We start from the raw sequence: 20,350 nt of genomic DNA, 5'->3' as shown, positions 1-20,350 counted from the left end.
TGTTTTTACATTCTTGAATTTAGTGTCTCAGTAGGAGGGATTCGATCTCCTTCTGTCATAGACAAGCATAAGCGCCAGGCATTCTGCAACTTTCATTTTGACAAATTTAATAAGAAGCTTACTTTAGTCATTGAAATTCTGAACTCATTTAGGTTCCAAACTTTTACAACCACAAATATCAAAGAAGAATTGGTTCCCTCTGGGGAAGAATAATAAGGAAGCAGTTAGGATATGACTGATCAAAACTCTTCTGCTATTTCCTATTCCTATCATCTTTCCACCCTACCTCTTCTTTGGGAATTTTCAAGCCTGGGTTCCATGAAGAGAGCTCAGAGAAAATCTCACCTTCCAGGGGTTCTGCAGAGGTGTAAGGGTCAGAAAGTGAGTAGTCACACTGAAAGGAAAAACAAATTTATTAGTACACTGAGAAAGATGTCTTGTACCAGTAATGGCTTCAATTTTTTAAGGTATATGGGGACTGAATATGGATCACAACATAGTATTTTCATTTTTTTTGTTGTTTGCATTTTGTTTTCTCTCTCCTTTTTTTCCTTTTTGATCTGATTTTTCTTGTGCAGCATGATAACTGGGGAAATATGTATAGAAAAAGCGCACATGTTTAACATATATTGTACTACTTGCCATCTAAAGGAGGGAGAAAGGTTTTGCAAAGGTGAAACTTGAAAACTATCTGTGTATGTTTTGAAAATAAGATTCTTTAGAAATGCATGCAAAAAGATTTTAAAAATAAAAATAAAACATACTTTTATTAAAGAAAAAAAAATTTTAAGGTATAGCTTGGGTTTTTGGGATATTTTTTTTAGGTTGACTTGCAGTACAGAACTAGTGAACTTTATTGTAAGGTAGAATGGAGATGGGGAAATGGGCAAGCCTTGGGATCACAGGAATCATTAAAAATCAGACATTTTCCTGTGGGGATGCATTTTTCTGAGGTTTGCCTTAACCAGAATTTGTGTATTGGCAGCAAAATCTCTTAAGATGGTGGAGGCCTCTTTTAAAATGGAATCATTCTTGTTCATTCTATTGTTACCAGTAGGGACAGAAGACCTCACAATTCTGTTTCCTTGGTCTCAAAAGTTATTTTGCCTGGGGAGCTAATGTTTCTCCCATTGCCACAGTATACAAACAGATTCATCTGCTTTTTCCACATTGCACTTGACATCTTGAATTCTTATTTTAACACAGAACTAGAAAGCCCCCTTTTAAAAATAGCTTTTTATTTTCAAAATACTTGCAAAGATAGTTTTCAACATTCACCCTTGCAAAACCATATGTTCCAAATTTTTTTCCCACCCTTCCCCCCATCCACTCCATAATAAGCAAGTAATCCAATATGTAGAACTAGAAACTTTTAAGTTAAAGTCTAAAATTCATCTCTTTTTAGGGAGACTGACATAGTGTCTAGCTTTTTCTAATTCTTCTGTATAACATTGCAAATCTATCTGCTTTATGTGTTTAGGTCAGCCTTCTTTGAAGTTACATTGGGTTTAAGGAAAGGACTCAAAAAAGAGAGGCTTGTTTTCTTGGTAATTCTTCCAGAGTTTTGTTATTGCTTAAATTGAAATTACTAGGGGTGTAATTTTTTATTATTGATAAAGAAATTTCATCATATCAGAGATGATTAAAGTAGTTATATTTACATGTTCTATCAATACATCTATTATTTAGAATGTCAGTAGAATACATTCTTGTTTCAAACTTTCCTATTTTTGTTGAGGTTACTACCATTATTCTATACACCCAAGTTTGTAGTAGTCATTACTCCTTACTTCCCTTTACCCTCACATATTCAGACAGTTGCCACATCTTTTCCATGTTATATCCACAATATTTCTTGCATCCATCTCTCTATTCACATGACTACCACTCTAGTTATGATCCTCATCACCTCCCACTGGAATTCTTGCAGTAGACTTCTCTCAACTATATATAGTTGACAAATTGATATTTCTAAAGCTCACTTAAGACCATGTCTCACCTTACACATAAACTTCAGTGGTTCCTATTACTTCTAGAATCAGATACAAACTCTTGTTTGGTATTTAAAGCCCTTCATAATCTGTTCCCAATCTACCTTTCCAGCTTTGTTATATATTACTTACTTTTCTGCACTGTACATTCCAGTTAAATTGTATTCACTCTTGCCTTTGTTCTTGTACTGACTGTCTCCCATACCTTATGTACTCCTGATTCTCTTTTTTTTTCTCTAGGCATTTGGAGTTTAGTGACTTGCCCAGGGTGATGAAGTTAGTGTTAAGTATCTGAGGACAGGTATGAACTCAGGTCCTCCTGACTTTGCCAGGTGCTCTGTCCATTGTTCCAGGTAGTAGCTGTCCCTCTCCACCTCTTAAGAATATATTTCCCCTTTAAATCTCACTTTTTCTGCAAGTCTTTCCTGATTTTCCCAGCTGCTTTTGTATCTTTACCCCCTTGAAATTACCTTGTATTTATTTTGTATATCATGTATACATGTTGTCTCCAAATTCTTTGTGGGCAGTATCCTATTTTATAATGGCCCGGCTCGCTCTCCTGAGGGCTTCAGGATCAGTCAGGATCAGTCAGAGTCCTTGGTCTTTAGGAGAAGAAGTCAAAGAGGCAGGCAAGTTACCATGACTCGGCTCATTAAAGATGAATCCTGGACTCAGGAGTCTGGAGACTGAAGTTTTCTCTCTTCAGCTTACTTTTGTCAAGAGAGTCTGACCCTCTCCCTCAGCCCTCCAGTCCTTGCCTCTGATTACCTCATCACAACACATTCAGCAAGCACCAATCCTGAGGAGAGCTATCACATTTATCATATCATATAGTACCATTATCTCATATTGAGTAGGTAATTAGCTTTAAGTACTCTGCTGTCTTTAGATTCAAATACACCTTTTTAGAGTTCCAGCCCTCTACACTATTTAGATACATTTTTTGTATCTACAGCACCTAGCACATTGCTTGGAACAAAGTGGGTACTTAAATACTTGTCGATTAATTGATGTAATTACATGTTCTTCAAGAAGTCCTTGTGCATATTTTAGATGTTAATAACTGGTTGTAATAGAAAAAAAATCAAGTAACAATTTTAAAGCAGTTGAATTTTTTTTTTCTCACTACTGAGTCAGCATTTTGGGGAGAAAACCTCAGGATTATCCTCAGAATACTGAGTCCCAGCTGATTGTCTTCTTGATAATTTATTTTGTACATGTAAATCATTATTTTAATCAACAATTCATATCTCTGGATATCAAGGATCCCTTATGCAAAAATGACTAGGTTCATAAAATTTGTGCATTAGAACTAGGAAGCCTTGAGATACCTTCAACTCTAAAATCTTGTGGACCTATAATACAGATTTTAAAAATTTCTATTTGTATTGCCTTATTTTTAATTAACAGGAATTTATTTTATCTCTCCATCTTCCCTTTCTCTGAAAAAAAAATTTCCTGCCAGCCTAGATAGTCAAGCAAAACAAATTAAAGCATTGGCTTCCTTTAAAAACTGCTGCCTAATTTTGCATCTTGAGTTCATTACCTCTCTGTTTAACTGTGGTCAGCATCATCACTCCTCTGTAATTGTTGGTTATTGCATCAATGAGAGTTTTTAATTTTTGAAAATTGTTTGTCTATATAGTGTTATTATTTACAAATTATTCTGATTTTGTTAATTTCATTCTGACTCAGTTTATTCAGTTCTTCCTAAATTTCTCGGAAACCTCCTCTTTCATCTTTTTTTATGTGTTTAGTAATATTCCATTACATTTACCTGCTATGACTTGTTCAGTCATTCCTCAGATGATGGGTATACATGGTGCGTTAAAAGTTTCAATTACATTGACTAAAAGACAGTGTACTTTAATTGCATATTGCCTATTTAAACTTGGAGAAGGGAGAAAAGGGGAATTCTAATGTCATTTAGAAAGTTGTTGAGGGAGAATAAAATATGAAAAAAGTGTAGAACTTCTTTTAAGGCATTAATTGACTTCTTTGCTTCTGCATTTTTTATATGTGTTGTATGAATGTGTATATACACATATGCATGTATAGTTATTCTATATGAATATATTGATTTTAGAATGGCAAGACGTACACTAACCAAATTGGTTCTGCCCTAATCATTATAAAATAATGATTTTTTATGTAATATTTTATCATCTAAATGTTTTGCATTTACAGTAAGTTTTCTTTAGAAAAGAAGGAAAAGGATTATTGGCAAGCAATTTATATAATGAACCAAATCTCTCAGAACTTTATCTCAACAATCTTTTTAAAAGGACAGATTTGATTTTGATTATATAAAGTTAAAAAGGTTCTATACAAACAAAACTAATGCAGACAAGATTAGAAGGGAAGCAATAAACTGGGAAAACATTTTTACATTCAAAGGTTCTGATAAAGGCCTCATTTCCAAAATATATGGAGAATTGACTCAAATTTATAAGAAATCAAGCCATTCTCCAATTGATAAATGGTCAAAAGGTATAAACAGACAATTTTCAGATGAAGAAATTGAAACTATTTCTAGTAATATGAAAAGGTGCTCCAGATCATTATTGATCAGAGAAATGCAAATTAAGACAACTCTGAGATATCACTACACACCTCTCAGATTGGCTAAAATGACGGGAAAAGATAATGACGAATGTTGGAAGGGATATGGGAAAACTGGGACTCTGATACATTGTGGGTAGAATTGTGAACGAATCCAACCATTCTGGAGAGCAGTTTGGAACTATGCTCAAAAAATTATCAAACTGTGCATACCCTTTGATCCATCAGTGTTACTATTGGGATTATATCCCAAAGAGATCTTAAAGAAGAGAAAGGGACCTACATGTGCCAAAATGTTTGTGGTGGCCCTTTTTGTAGTGACTAGAAACTGGAAATTGAATGGATGCCTATCAGTTGGAGAATGGATGAATAAATTGTGATATATGAATGTTATGAAATATTATTATTCTATAAGAAATGACTAGCAAGATGATTTCAGAGAGGCTTGCAGAGACTTATATGAATTGATGATCATTATACATGGCAACAAAAAGATTATATGATTAATTCTTATGGATGTTGCTCTCTTCAGCAATGAGATGATTCAAACCAGTTCTACTTGTTCAGTAATGAAGAGAATCAGCTACACCTAGAGAGAGAACTAGGTGAAATGAAGGTGGACCACAACATAGCATTTCCACTCTTTCTGTTATTGTTTGCTGGCATTTTTGTTTTCCTTCTCAGGTTTTTTTTCTTTTTTTCTAGATCCGATTTTTTTTGTGTGCAGTGGAAATATGTATACATATATTGGATTTAACATATACTTTTCAATATTTAACATGTATTACCATCTAGGGGAGGAAGTGGGGGGAAGGAAGGGAAAAGTTGGAACAGAAGGTTTGGCAAGGGTCATTGTTGAAAAATTACCCATGCATATGTTTTATAAATAAAAAGCTATTAAAAAAAAAAAAAACAGATTTGAGATTGAATGTTTGGTCTACAAAAGGCTATAAACCTGGTTATACTCTTTGATCCTGCAATACCATTACTAGGTCTCTGTGCCAAAGATCATTTTTTTAAAAAAAGGGAAAGGAGCCCATATATACAAAAAACGTTGATAGCAGTTCTCTTTGTGGTGGCAAAGAATTGGAAATTTAGGGGTTACCCATCACTAGGGGAATGACTAAACAAATTCTGGTATATGTATGTCATAGAATGCTATTTTTTTATAAGCAGGAAGATTTTATAAAAACCTTGGAAAGACTTACATAAATTGATGCTAAGTAAAGATGGAAAAATACTATTTTCACTTTTTTTCTTTCTTGTGATTTTCCCCTTGTGTTCCACTTGCCCCTTTTTCTTCTTTCACAACATGACTAATATGGAGATATGTTTAATATGATTTTACATATATAATCTATTATCAGATTGCTTGATGTCTTTGGAGAAAGGGAGGGAGGGAAGGATAAAAAACAATGGAAATCAAAATCTTAGAAATGTTGAAAATATATATACATGTAATTGGAAAAAATAAGATACTATTATTAAGTGAGAACAAAAAGAATGTTAGATACAGGTTTACTCCATTGGTATCTGCTTCTCTTTTTCTTTGTAGATTTAAGGTTAACAATTTTTTTTTTTTAAAGCAATGTGGAGTAACTATATAATGGGCAAACAATCTGAGCCTCTTCATCTTTCAAATGTGGGTGGGTTTTTGATTTAATTTAGCTAAACAATTTACTATGCACTTACCATGTGTAGAGCATTATACTAGGGAATAGAGATATTACAATTAAAAAAAATACCTGTTCTCATGGAATTTATATTCTTTTCCTAGCTATTCCTTAAGAAGACCATCTACAATCAGTTTCTCCACTTCTTTCCTCATGTTCTTGAAACTCTCTGAAATCTGTTTACTAACATTATCTTTCAACTGAAACTCCTTTCTGCAAAGATTTCTTCATTGCCATGTCCAAAGACCTTATTTCAGGTCTCATTTCTCTGTAACCTTTCTTTTGCATTTGATACTATTTACCTTCTGCTTTGATTTTCATGATATTGCTTTTTCTTGATTCTACTACCTATCTGATTGTCCTCAGTCTCCTTTGCTGAATCTTCATACAGGCAGTGCTTACTAAATTTTTATCTCTTCCCTCTGTATTAATTTGATTGGTGATTTCATTAGCTCTCTTGAATTATTGTCTCAATGCAGATGATTTTTTTAAAATAACTTTTTATTGACAGAACCCATGCCAGGGTAATTTTTTACATTATCCCTTGCACTCACTTCTGTTGCGATTTTTCCCCTCCCTCCCTCCACCCTCTCCCCCAGATGGCAAGCAGTTAAATAGGTGATGGTATATCCTAGATACAATATATGTGTGCAGAATCGAACAGTTCTCTTGTTCCACAGGGAGAATTGGATTCAGAAAGTATAAATAACTCGGGAAGAAAAACAAAAATGCAAGCAATTTGCATTCATTTCCCAGTGTTCTTTCTTTGGGTGTAGCTGCTTCTGTCCATCCTCGATCAATTGAAACTGAGTTAGATCTCTTTGATAAAGAAATCCACTTCCATCAGAATACATCCTCATACAGTATTGTTGTTGAGGTATATCATGATCTCCTGGTTCTGCTCATTTTACTTAGCATCAGTTCATGTAAGTCTCTCCAAGCCTCTCTGTATTCATCCTGTTGATCTTTCTTACAGAACAATAATATTCCATAACATTCATATACCACAATTTACCCAACCATTCTCCAATTGATGGGCATCCATTCATTTTCCAGCTTCTAGCCACAAACATTTTGGCACATACAGGTCCCTTTCCCTTCTTTAGTATCTCTTTGGGGTACAAGCCCAGTAGAAACACTGCTGGATCAAAGGGTGTGCACAGTTTGATAATTTTTTGAGCATAGTTCCAAATTGCTCTCCAGAATGGCTGGATGTGTTCACAATTCCACCAACAATGTATCAGTGTCCCTGTTTTCCCACATCCCCTCCAACATTCCTCATTAGCTTTCCCTGTAATTCTAGCCAATCTGACAGGTGTGTAGTGGTATCTCAGAGTTGTCTTAATTTGCATTTCTCTGATTAATAATGATTTGGAGCATATTTTCATATGGCTAGAAATAGTTTCAATTTCTTCATCTGAGAATTGTCTGTTCATATCCTTTGACCATTTATCAATTGGAGAATGGTTTGATTTCTTCTAAATTAGAGTCAGTTCTCTCTATATTTTGGAAATGAGGCCTTTATCAGAATCTTTGACTATAAAAATGTTTTCCCAGTTTATTGTTTCCCTTCTAATCTTGTCTAATGCAGATGATTCTTAAATCTATTCTGTTAAACCTGTTCTGACTGCTCTTATGATTTTAGGCATGCATCTCTGTCTGTTGGACAGATTAGTTTGGATTTCCCATGGACATCTTAAACTCATATCTCCCAAACCAAACTCATTATATTTCCCCCCAAGTCCTCCCTTCCTCTGAACTTTCCTGTTATTTTGGAGAATACCACTATCTTCCAAATACCTAGGCTTGAAATCTAGTTATCATTCTTGACTCCTCACTCTCTCTCTCTCACTCCCAATTCTTATATCCAGTCTGTTGTCATTTGTTAATTCTATATTTATAACATCTAATATACTCTTTACCTCTGACACTGTCTTCACCCTGGTACAGGTGCTCATTATCTCACAACAGTCTCTTGGTTTTATACATTGTTGTTTGCATATTATCTCCCCTATAAAGTTGTCAATTTCTTAAAGAAGTAGTTGCCTTTGTAGCCCTAGAACTTAGTACTATTCTTGGTACATGGTAGATGTCTGATAAATAGTTGTTGACTTCTGTTTGGGTTGGAGGTGGGAAGGTGATGTAACTTGTTCATAGATGTTTACACAAAGCATATATAAGATAGTCCTATAAGACTGGCACTTAAACTTTGTGTTTGAAGTTGAGGACGCTAAATGTTGAGACTTGAGGACAGTTGTGGAAGATACCTTGATGGAAGAGAATTTTTTAGATTGCATTTTGTTTCATTGGTTCCAATATCTTTTTAAATCACTAAGCATTAAACACAGTGAGGCCTTGCATTTTCCAATCATTTGTGTAACATAAAAATAGTATATTATAGATAAGTATTTTCTTTTTGTAATAGCTTTTTATTTTCAAAATACATACAAAAATGGTTTTCAGCATTCACCCTTGCAAAATCTTATGTTCCAAATTTTTCTTCCTTTCTTCCCTCTCACCCCCACCCCTTCTAGACACAAGTAATCCAGTGTTTCTTCTAAACATATTTCTACCTTTATCATGCACAAGAAAAATCAGATCAAAAAGGGGGGGAAATGAGAAAAGGAAAAAAAAGTACTCAAACAACAAAAAAATGAAAATACTAAGCTGAGTTCCACATTCAATTTCCATATTCCTCTTTCTGGATATAAATGGCTCTCTCTATCACAAGTGATGGCTTGAATTATCTCATTGTTTAAAAGAGGGCAAGACCCTCACAATTGATCATGACACAATCTTGTTGCTATGTGCAATGTTCTCTTGGTTTTACTAAACTTCACTTAGCATCAAGCATCTTAGCATCATGTAAGTCTCTTCCAAGCCTTTCTGAAATTAGCCTGCTGATCATTTTTTTGGAATAATAATATTCCATTACATTCATATACCATAACTTATTCACTTATTCAGCCATTCACCAACTAATGGACGTCCACTCAGTTTCCAATTGCTTATTACTACAAAAAGAGCTGCTACAAACATTTTTTGCACATGTTGGTTCTTTTCCTTTTTTATGATCTCTTTGGGATACAGACCTAATAGAGACACTGCTGGATCAAAGGGTTTGTATGCACAGTTTGATAGCCCTTTGGGCATAGTTCCATAGATAAGCATTTTCAAAAGCTTCTCTATTTCCCTTATTTTCATCAAGGACATTTTGAGTATGTTTGTAGATATTAAGAATCAGAGATTCTTAAACTGGAGGGACCCCTTTGGAGGTCTGTGGAAAAATTTCAGAATGTCAATAAATTTGGGTGGGAAAAAAATACATTTTTATTTCAGTACTCTTAGTTTACTTTATAATCCTGTGCATTTAAAAACATTCTGAAAAGGTATCCATAAGTCTTTTTCTTTTCTTTTCTTTTATTTTCTTTCTTTCTTTTTTTTTTTTATTATAACTTTTTACTGACAGAACCCATGCCTGGGTAATTTTTTTACATTTTCCCTTACGCTCACTTCTGTTCCGACTTTTTCCCTCCCTCTCTTCACCCCCTCCCCCAGATGGCAAGCAGTCCTATACATGTTGAATATGTCACCATAGATCCTAGATAGAATATATGTGTGCAGAACTGAAGTTCTCTTGTTGCACAGGAAGAATTGGATTCAGAAGGTAAAAAATAACCTGGGAAAAAAAACAAAAATGCAAAGAGTTTACATTCATTTCCCAGTGTTTTTTCTTTGGGTGTAGCTGCTTCTGTCCATCCTTGATCAATTGAAACTGAGTTATATCTTCTCTTTGTCGAAGAAATCCACTTCCTTCAGAATACCTCCTCACACAGTATTGTTATTGAGGTATATAATGATTTCCTGGTTCTGCTCATTTCACTTAGCATCAGTTCATCTAAGTCTCTCTAAGCCTCTCTGTATTCATCCTGCTGGTCATTTCTTACAGAACAATAATATTCCATAACATTCATATACTACAATTTACCCAACCATTCTCCAATTGATGGGCATCCTTTTATTTTCCAGTTTCTAGCCACTACAAACAGGGCTGCCACAAACATTTTGGCACATACAAGTCCCTTCCCTTCTTTAGTATCTCTTTGGGATATAAGCCCAGTAGAAACACTGCTGGATCAAAGGGTATGCACAGTTTGATAACTTTTTGAGCATAGTTCCAAATTGCTCTCCAGAATGATTGGACATATTCACAATTCCACCAACAATGTATCAGTGTCCCTGTTTTCCCATATCCCCTCCAACATTCCGCATTATCTTTCCCTGTAATTCTAGCCAATCTGACAGGTGTGTAGTGGTATCTCAGCATTGTCTAGGTATCCATAAGTCTTACCAGACTCACAAAGGATTCTGTAATATCAAAAAGGTGAAAAGGCTCAAGTCTAGATCAGTCTTGGAAAGATTTTGTAGATATGAAAATAGATATTTGACTATGTAGTTATCTTGATGTCCTCATGATTATCTTTTTTTTTAGTTGTATTATCATTGTTGATTTTCCCCAATCATTCAAGGGAATATTCTTCCACACTCACGTATCTTGAATATTTATCTTTAGTTTCCTCAAAATGCTATCTTTATCACAGACTGATTCTGTTTATACATGTCTAACACATTGAAGTCTGAAATATCTAAATGCAAATGCAATTAATTTTTCCCACTGTTAATGATGATCGAAATAATGTAGCAATGTTTACAAATTTTTTTCCCTCACATGTTTGTTGTCAACTTTCTCATTTCATTGTTAGTAATTTTGGGGTGATCTGACAATCTCATGTCTATCTAGATTCTTAAAATTTATTTTTTCCTTCACTGCTTTTTCTTTATGGGATAATAATCATTATTCTACTATTTTGTATGATTTTTATAAATGAGTTTTTATTTTAAATCAGTATAGCTATTGAATATTATATTTCTTTGCTTGGCAAAAATCACAGAATTACAGATTTTGAGAGTTGAATGGATCTCAGTCAATATTTAGTCTTAACTCATGCATAAAAGTTATCTTCATTGTATCCAAGAAGTGGTCCTCAACCGTCTCCACATAGTCATTTAAGAAGATAGACCTTGTTGGGGCAAATCATTCCATTTTGGGGACAGCTTTAATTTTAGGAAATTTTTCAAGTCTAAATATACCTTTTGGTGACTTTTCCAAATTACTTCTGTTTCTGCCCTTCAATGTCAAATATAGCAAGTCAGAGTGCTCTTTCATATGAAAACTCTTTTGAATATTTGAATATTAATCTTTTCTGAATCCTTTCTTCATGCTAAGCATGTTCAGTCAACCTATCCTCATAAAACCATAGAGTCAAGGCCCATCACCATCCTGGTTGTCCTGCTGAGTATTTTACCATTTTATCAATGATGCCTCCCAGAAAAGATCAGATTACTCGTAAGTGAAGTTGGATAAGGATGAAACACACTAAAACTTGCCTTTCTCTATTTCTAGAAGCTATGTCCCCATTAATACACCAAAAATTTTATAAGCCTTTTTGTCTGCATGTATTCCTGCTGACTCATTGAACTTGCTGTCCACTAAAACACTAAGATCTTTTTTTCAGAAGTGCTCTTTACTTGTGCTTCCTAACCGTTTTATATTTGTGTAAGATTTTGTCAAGGGGAGGTTTTGGGTACCCCAGTACAAAATTTTATATTTATTCCTGTTCTCATTTTGAGTACTGAGAGATATTTTTCAGGTATTTTTTAAATTCTTGCATTAATTTTCAAAATTTTATTTCAGCTGTCAAACGTTTAATGAAAGAAGCAGCAGAATTGAAAGATCCTACAGATCACTACCATGCTCAACCTTTAGAGGTAAGTTTTCCAATAATTGTAATGGTCCAAGTTGATCACATTTATAGAGGAATTGACAGTTTACGGTGTTTTAATAGCCATTTTAAATAATTTAAAAATCGTTTCATTAAAATTTTCTTTCTTTAACATCATCTTAAGTAGAACTACTTGACTTTGCTGATTGAGATAAGAAGTCTTACTCTTGTCCTTTTAACTTGTTTAGTTTTGAAAAATAAGTTGAATTTGAAATGAGGCATCCAGTTGGAGATGTTCAGTAGACAATTGGAATTGATGCTTGGGAGAGACCATTCTGAGTATGTAGACCTTAGTATTATAATAGAAATTATAATTAAACCTATGGGATCTGATGAGGTCGCCAAGAGAGACAGTGGGAAAGGGTTTGGGGAGACACAGCATTAATGATGCAAAAAAAGAAGACCAACAAGGAGCAATAAAACAATTAGAAGGGAAACCAAGATAGAGCGTTGTCATGAAAATCCAGAGAGGAGAAGAATATCCAGAATTAGAGAGATCATGTTAAATGCTTTAGAGAGGTCAAAAAAAGGATGGAAATTGAAAAAAGATCATTTGATTGAGAAGTGAGTGACAAGAGAAGAATTGGAGGCAGTGAGTACAACTTTTATAGGGGCTTAGCCCTAAAGCAATAGAAAAATATAGGATAGTATTTTGAAGGGATTGGTAGAATTAGATGATGATGATTTTTATGGAGAAAGAGACCTATTTATAGGGAAGGAACAAGTAGATAGGCAAAGACTGAAGACTGAAGAGAAAGAGAGAAGAGAAATGATTGTGGTGGCTCACTAATGAAGCACCACAGGAGGAGATGGGATCAAAAGTGCATATAAGGGCTTGACCTTGATTAGAAAGGGTTTTTTCTTTAGGGATTTGCGTAACAGAGAAGAGAATAAGGATAATTTTGAGATCATAAGAGTTTTGAAATGGAGAAGAGGGAACAGGGTAAATAAACGGACTATATTTTCTCAGTACAGTATTAGCTGATGGTGTGGAGAGAGTAATATGGAAGAGTTGAAAGAAGTGAAAATTTGGAAATGCTTGTTGTGGGGAGCACAATAGAGTTAGAATGAATTGGGAGCAGTAGGATTATCTTAGTCCAGTGAGGGGAGCATGGTCCATTTGATAGGACAAGTGAACAGGGACTTAAAGAATAGAGGATTACAGTTCTTTGTAATATTGAACTAGATAAGTATAGAGTTGAAATTAGGAAAGGAGGAGAATGAAGCCATAGATGGTCTAGGAGGGTACTGAGGAATTGAGAAACTAAAGTTCATGATGAAGAGGAAGCATAAGTCCAGGAAAAATGAGGCACAAGGAAATAAGAAATTATAATTTACTGTTAGATAAAGAAATTTTTGAATTCTTGTTTGGAGATCAAAGGTGTGACCCCCAATATATGTGGCTGAAGTGGATTAGTATAGGAAGTAGATGATGGGAGATAAGATTGAAGACCTTGTAAGCTAGGATTTTGAGGGGGACATTGACTTTAATGATGAAATTTAATTATGAGAAGAGGAATTGTGGAGAAGAATATTGTGGGCTATCTCTGAAAATGGAGAGGGAATAATTTGAAAGCCAGTAGATAATTGGATTGGTTAATATTTGGGATGTCTCAAAAGTTTTTTTCAGCTACTAGAGCCAAACTGCATGAAGACTTTTAGGATAACCTTGTATTTGGATGGAATGAACTTTTAAGGAGAAGTATCTGAGTGGTGGAGGAAGGAACACAGCATTCCAATATTTTATTCCCCCTCTCAGTTAACAAACATTTATTTTCTCTTGTTCCTACCTCATTCTTACACTAGAAGAAAAGAAAAAAAGAAAAAGAAAATCCTTGTAACAAAAGCATAGTCAAGCAAAACAATTTCTTGCATTGGTTATGTCTGAAAATGTACATATCTTTCTGCATCTTGAGTCTGTCACCTCTGTGTTAGGAGGTAGGTAGCATGTATTATGAAGTTATATCAATCAGTTAAGAAGCTTTTAATGAAAAGTAGATTATGTTAGATATTAAAATGTTATTACACATTAAACCTTTTATTCTGGGATGGTAAATTTATATTTCATGTGTTGGTAACTGAAGAATACAAAAGCTAACGGCTTTTTTAGAACACAGCCATTCAGTTCTCAGGCAAGATTATAATATAAGTAAGGAGTATGACTTCTTCGCTTTTTTTTCCTGAGGCAGTTGGAGTTAAGGGACTTGCCCAGGGCCACATAGCTAGGAAGTGTAAAGTGTCTGAGGTCATATTTGAACTCAGGTTCTCCTGACTTCAGGGGTGGTGCTCTATCCACTGTGCTAGCTGCCCCTATAACTTTTAATTTCTAACATGATGTTCTATTATTTCTGTGCCTTTGCACTGATTGTCCCCCATGATTGATATTCTTGCCTTCGTTGCTGCTACCTTTTAGAATTTACAACTTTCTTCAAAGTTTAGCTTAAATGCCAGTTATTATATGAAGTTTTTCTTACTCTTTCCAGTTGCTAATTTCCCTCTCCCTTTAGTTACTTGACAACTATTTATATGTATATATATGTCTCCTCTGTAACAGCAGAGACTAATAAGCATACTGGCACTTATTAGGCATTTAATAAATGCTTATTGATTGATAAATCATGTAGATCTCCTTTTCTAATAGCAAATAGTTCATCATCTTTCTTTACCTAAAATTTAACAGAAGGGTATCTCTTATATCACTGTTCAAATCCATTTTTCTTCAGCTTCATCCTTTGGGTTTTTATGTTGGGGATGGGAGATAGCAATCATTAAGTGCCTACTATGTGCCAGGCCCCTTGCTAAACACTCTACAGATATTATGTTATTTGTTGGGTTATATGTGGTAATCTGATAACAACAAGACACTTGTCAAAGAGTCTCTCTTTTTTTAGTGGAGGGTGTCATGTCAGGTATGGACACTAGAATCTGTGTACATAAGTGACCACCAATAATAGTATCTAATTCTTTGTTTTATGGAATAAAGGTGATCTATATCTATAAATCTGTCTTTGTCCAGAGATGGGTCTGAATACTCTTTCATCGTTAAACAGCCACCTTAAATATGCATCATTAAACCCTATAAACAGTTTATTATGTGAATAGTAATGTACCTTGATAGTCGTGTCAAAAAAGTAATGTATACTTGTCCTTATATTTTTGGTAATGTTTCATAGTCATATATGATTGTTTTGTTTAGGATAACCTTTTTGAATGGCACTTCACTGTTAGGGGCCCCCCAGATTCTGATTTTGATGGAGGAGTTTATCATGGACGGATAGTATTGCCACCAGAATATCCCATGAAACCGCCAAGCATTATTCTATTAACAGTAAGTATCCTAGACTTTAAGAATTCCTTTATTTTGAGTAATTAGATTATTTTGATTTTGTAAATAAGTAGCCCACATAATTTTTGTATTGCATGGTGAGAGATATATAGAATTTTAAAAATATTTAACAAATATATTTTTAAAGTTCAGGCAGATTTAAAGTTGAACAATATTTATATGTGTTTTAGAAAACAACATAAATAATTTTGGCATGCTCTGATTTAATAGTTCAGAGTATGTTTGCAAGGTCACTGTAGATTTTTTCATTATATAATATGCTAGACACTCAGTTGAATTCTGTCCTTGGGTTTTAGGCTTTCTAACCATGGTCAGACTCCTGAAAGGGGGGTTGTGATTTTCCCCAAGAATTTCCTATGTAAATGAATGGGCCCTAACTCTTTCAAGTAATTATAAATCTTTTCCAGGATAGCCTTAAAAAAGATTCTGGGATTTGATATATAAACAAATTGTAATCCACAAACAAAAACTACTGAAGAACCACCCATGGGGAATCCCTCCTTGACTTGAAATCTGATCTACATCTCCCCTATCACCTTTGTCAAGTATGGCAGTTTCCATAATTCACATGACTAGCTGCTGTCATCAAAGTTGCTGAGGGTGTTGGCCAGTCCTGGAATATCTAAACTGCCTTTTTCTTGCTTGTTCATACCCTCTTGTATCACACCCATATCAATACACTTAGAGATTAAATCTTAGAGAAAGGGCTCAGTACTTCAGCACTTCTCTTAGTACCTCAGAATAGTAGTCAGAGTCACACTCAGTATCATAATTCAGCTTCATTCTCGGTAAAATACACTTTTGGAGATTGACTGGAGAAAATAGCAGTTAAACCAATTTCTGAGAGAAAATGCATTCAGAAGTTTGACCTCTCAAATAATGAAACAGTCTGAAGATTTCTACTGTTGGGAAATGCTCTTCAGTAATGCTGATTCTCAACTCATCTGTGCCTGCCTATCCCATATTACTCTTGTCCATGTTCTCTTACAATATAGAACTCCATCTAATATGGTGAGAACCTTCCTTGCTTTCTCTTAATAGTAAAGGGGGTCTAATAGAATACTCTTATCAGCTGTCATTCTTTATTATCACCATATGACCAGGCCATTTTTTTCTTTCTATATACAATTCCTGATCTTTGAAGTTCCTCATTGGTTATTTGTTATAGCCTTCTCACCCCTTTGTGTGACATTTACTTTTTTTTGGAGGCAGTTATATTCTGCCATACAGCAATTCCTGCAGAATATTAGTACTAAAAATAGACATTTGCTTTCATCATAAACTTGTGGTCTTTAGTTTCTAAAAGTCAGTCCAGATCACTTTCCTCTCCTATTCAACTCTAGAAAGAACTTCTTATCCATCTGTATTACTTTTCCCAGAAATACATACTGATAAACAAGCTTTATAGGTTGTTCCCCAAAATACAGGTAATAGACTTGAGACTAATTCACATTTTATTTTGAAACTTGACTTATTGACATTGTTGTCATCTTCTAAGTTTCTGCCTTGATCCTCTCACCATAACATCTCTCTGCTGTCAGGTCCATTTTTGGTTTTTTACTCTTTTTTTTCTGCCCGTCTCTTGACTTTTTACTTTTTGTAAAAGTTGGGCTCTGCTTCTGGAGTGGCATAGGCACTGTTCCAAGCTTATTATGCCGGAGGGGGCTTAGGAACTTGCTACTGGCTTGCCAAGTAGTGGGGTGTAATTAATGATACCTAACACTTGATTTTGAGCCACTGCTGCCGACATGCACTGCAGCTCAGAACCTCACTGCTGCCTTATACTGACTGCTGGCTTGCCTGGATAGAGGCTTAATACTGATTTGCACTGGAGGTGGGACTTTGCTGATGGCCCCTGGGATGTGACTTGCCCTTCTGCTGCTACCTAATTGCACTCCCCTTTCACCCTAATGCAACACACCTTTCCTGTTGATCTTCCAAACTGTCTTGTTGTAGAAAATTGCTTTTCTGCTCTAAAATTTGTTCTGAAGCATAAAAATTGCAAGGTTGTTTGGAAGCGAATTTGGGAGAACCCAGGCAAGTTCCTGCCTCACTTATCTTGGCACCAGAAGTCTTAACAGTTATTTTGAGTGACTTGATTCCGAAGAACTGGAATGAAACTGGGGGAGAGTCCAGGGCAGTCCTTTTTGCAAAGAAAGTTTCTTATTGAAATCAAAGGTGTGTGTTCTGGGAAGTTCTTGTGAAAAGGAGACAGTCTTATTCATTTGCCATGTAGAGAAAAACAATAAGAGAAATTCAAAGAGGAAATTTCATGAAATCTTGCAACAAGTTGGAAATAGGGAGTACGGATGACTTGCAGAGGCTTTCGTATCTTCCCAGAGTTTTTTCTTTCAGCAACTGGAAGCTTGACCTCTGGAAGAGTCTGGAATATAACTACCCTGCTTCTTACTACTTAACAGTCATGATTCACGTTTGTGCCTTGACCTTTTATGCTTTTTGTATAATTATTTCCTCAACTCATCTTCCAGTGCAACTTCAACTAGCATCTTTTCATAAATAACTAGTATAATAGAAGGGTTAAAGGCACTGGGTTAAGGAATCTGGAGATCCGATTACTACTCTTACCTCTGCCGCTAGTTGTTATGTTAATGTGAACAACTTGTTTACCTGATTTGGGCCTGGGTAGGAAGATAGATTGGGGGAGGTTGGACTCAATGATAGAAAGTTGCTTTCAGTTTGCCTAATATTCATTTGTATCTTAGTACAAAGAGGAACCATATTTTTCATTTGTTTCCCTTGATAGAATCTAATGTGGTAATGCTGAGTTAGGAACTAAATAAATACCTTTTTAAGATATTATATTTTTGTGAATTCAAATTAATATTTTAAATATTATTAAAAGCAATTTCTAAAGCTAAGAGTTTTACAGAAATATTTAAAACATGTTTGTGATAAGTATAAATTATTTTATCTTTAAGGCTAATGGAAGGTTTGAAGTAGGCAAGAAAATTTGTTTGAGCATCTCAGGACATCACCCTGAAACTTGGCAACCTTCATGGAGTAGTAAGTATCAGTTTATTGCTGTAATTAACTTGTTTAAAGAACTTTTTCCTTCCAAAATTAACATGATCACCTTACAATATTAAATATTGAATAGAAAAACTGTAAATTCAATTTTCACATTTGCTTTCAGCTAAATACAGGATGAGGGGGGAAGGGGTTGGGGTGTTTAATTTTCTTAGGTATTCCATGTTATGATAGGTGGTGAGGAGTTGTGGCCCATACCCTCTTCCCTTCCCCCCCCCCCCCAATCCAGTGGTGGGAATCAAATGCTTTTTAATTTCACATATAGATTGAACGTTTTGTTATTCATTTCAGTCAGAACAGCATTGTTAGCCATCATTGGATTTATGCCAACAAAAGGAGAAGGTGCCATAGGGTCTCTAGACTACTCACCTGAAGAAAGAAGAGCCCTTGCCAAAAAGTGAGTAGCTTATATTTTATTTTTTATCTGGTGTTTTAAGTTGTTTTTCAAACCTATAAAGCATATACTTTGAAGAAATGATACTTGTTTTTTTCCTAACTTCATTTTTAACTTCATGTTCTGACTTGTTCTTAAAACTCAAGTTATTTAATTAACTTCATATTAAAGTAACAGTAAATGACTTGATGTTTTGTTGACAGAAGAACTTAGTGAAATTCCATTAGATTTGTTTTAGGAGTGGAATTTTTTTCATAATGTTGCAGTCAAATAGAGTAGAACTCTGATGGCATGGTTAAGTTAAATACCATACGAATTTTTGCTCTTAAATTTCATCTGCTTCCTCAGTCAGAAGCTAAAGAAATTTTCATATCAGGTTTTTGTTGTATAGTTGAGTCTGTGAAATGAAAAGAAGGACAGTTCTGCTAAAAAAAAATTTCCAGTAAATTTTCCAGTAGTCTGCAAATGATGGGTGTGCCATCATTACCATCTAGAAATGGCATCGCTTTTTCTCCTAGGTGCACTAAAAGGCTTTTATAACTTAAATATTTTGATAAGACAGCAACACTATATGCATAATGGGAAAACTAATTCATAGGATCATAGATTTAGAGCTGGAAGAAACCAAAGATAGTAGTCCCAAGCCATCATTTTACATATGAGGAATGAAGGCCCAAAGGAGCTAACTGACTTGCTCAAGATTGCACATATAGTAATCATCAGAGGTGAGATGTGAACCCAGCTCTTCTGATTCCATTTAGCACCTACAATATGCAGATTTTAGTAGGCTTTGGCATAAAATGACAACTCATAAGATATTCAATTCAATGAATATTAATTTATTGCCTACTTGGTGTAGTGGTAATATAACTCTTGTCTTCTGACTCCTACATTTCAACTATCATAGATCATGGCATTTAAAGATAAAAGGAATAAAAAGAGATCATTAGACCCCTCACTTTCAAATGAGTAAAGCCATGTTGTTTTTCAATTAGCTAAGTAAATATATAGTTTAGAAACAATGTACATATGGAAAGTTTTTTTGAATCTTAAATGGGAACCAATCACAGTAAACATGATTGGTTATTTTTAAAGACACTTGATACATTTGTAGTGTAGTTGAGTAAAAATGTGTGCATGTATGTGTGCAATATTTTTGCAATATAAATAATGTGATTTCTTTTTTGGATAAATAAATACTGTATTTTGTAGACCTGTGTTAAGCTAATGTTTAAAAGCTTGATAAAGTTCAGGTCTTTATTTTGGATGGAAAATCTTTTCTGTAATTAGCATCTGGAAGAAAAAAGTTCTTATTTCAAAAGAAAAAAATTTCTTATTTCAAAATTTATATTGTAGAAGGTGGATTTTTTCACTGTAAGGTAAGAAAATTATATTTTTGTTGTGATAAACTTGTATTTATACTGTCATAAGTGTAACTATGTAAAATAAAAGAGTATTTGTGAGAATGTTACTGAATCTTTTGAAAAATATAG

General features: G+C 34.5%; 1 protein-coding gene across 3 annotated transcripts in view; it reads left to right on the top strand.

Annotated features, from left to right (window-relative positions):
* Nucleotides 1-20,350, top strand: part of UBE2J1 (ubiquitin conjugating enzyme E2 J1) — a 45,830-nt gene that overhangs the window by 6,924 nt on the left and 18,556 nt on the right. For 2 of the 3 annotated variants that reach the window (XM_051997389.1, XM_051997391.1), the window contains exons 2-5: nt 11,982-12,055; nt 15,266-15,397; nt 18,355-18,439; nt 18,755-18,860. In XM_051997389.1, the coding sequence (XP_051853349.1) occupies nt 11,982-12,055; nt 15,266-15,397; nt 18,355-18,439; nt 18,755-18,860 (397 nt within the window). Of the gene's footprint in view, nt 1-11,590; nt 11,634-11,981; nt 12,056-15,265; nt 15,398-18,354; nt 18,440-18,754; nt 18,861-20,350 lie in introns of those variants that run through there. The other variant, XM_051997390.1, reaches the window with a different exon arrangement.

This window comes from Antechinus flavipes, chromosome 4, assembly GCF_016432865.1.
Source record: "Antechinus flavipes isolate AdamAnt ecotype Samford, QLD, Australia chromosome 4, AdamAnt_v2, whole genome shotgun sequence".
Classification (NCBI taxonomy): domain Eukaryota; kingdom Metazoa; phylum Chordata; class Mammalia; order Dasyuromorphia; family Dasyuridae; genus Antechinus; species Antechinus flavipes.
This window is presented reverse-complemented; position numbering and strand designations above follow the sequence as displayed.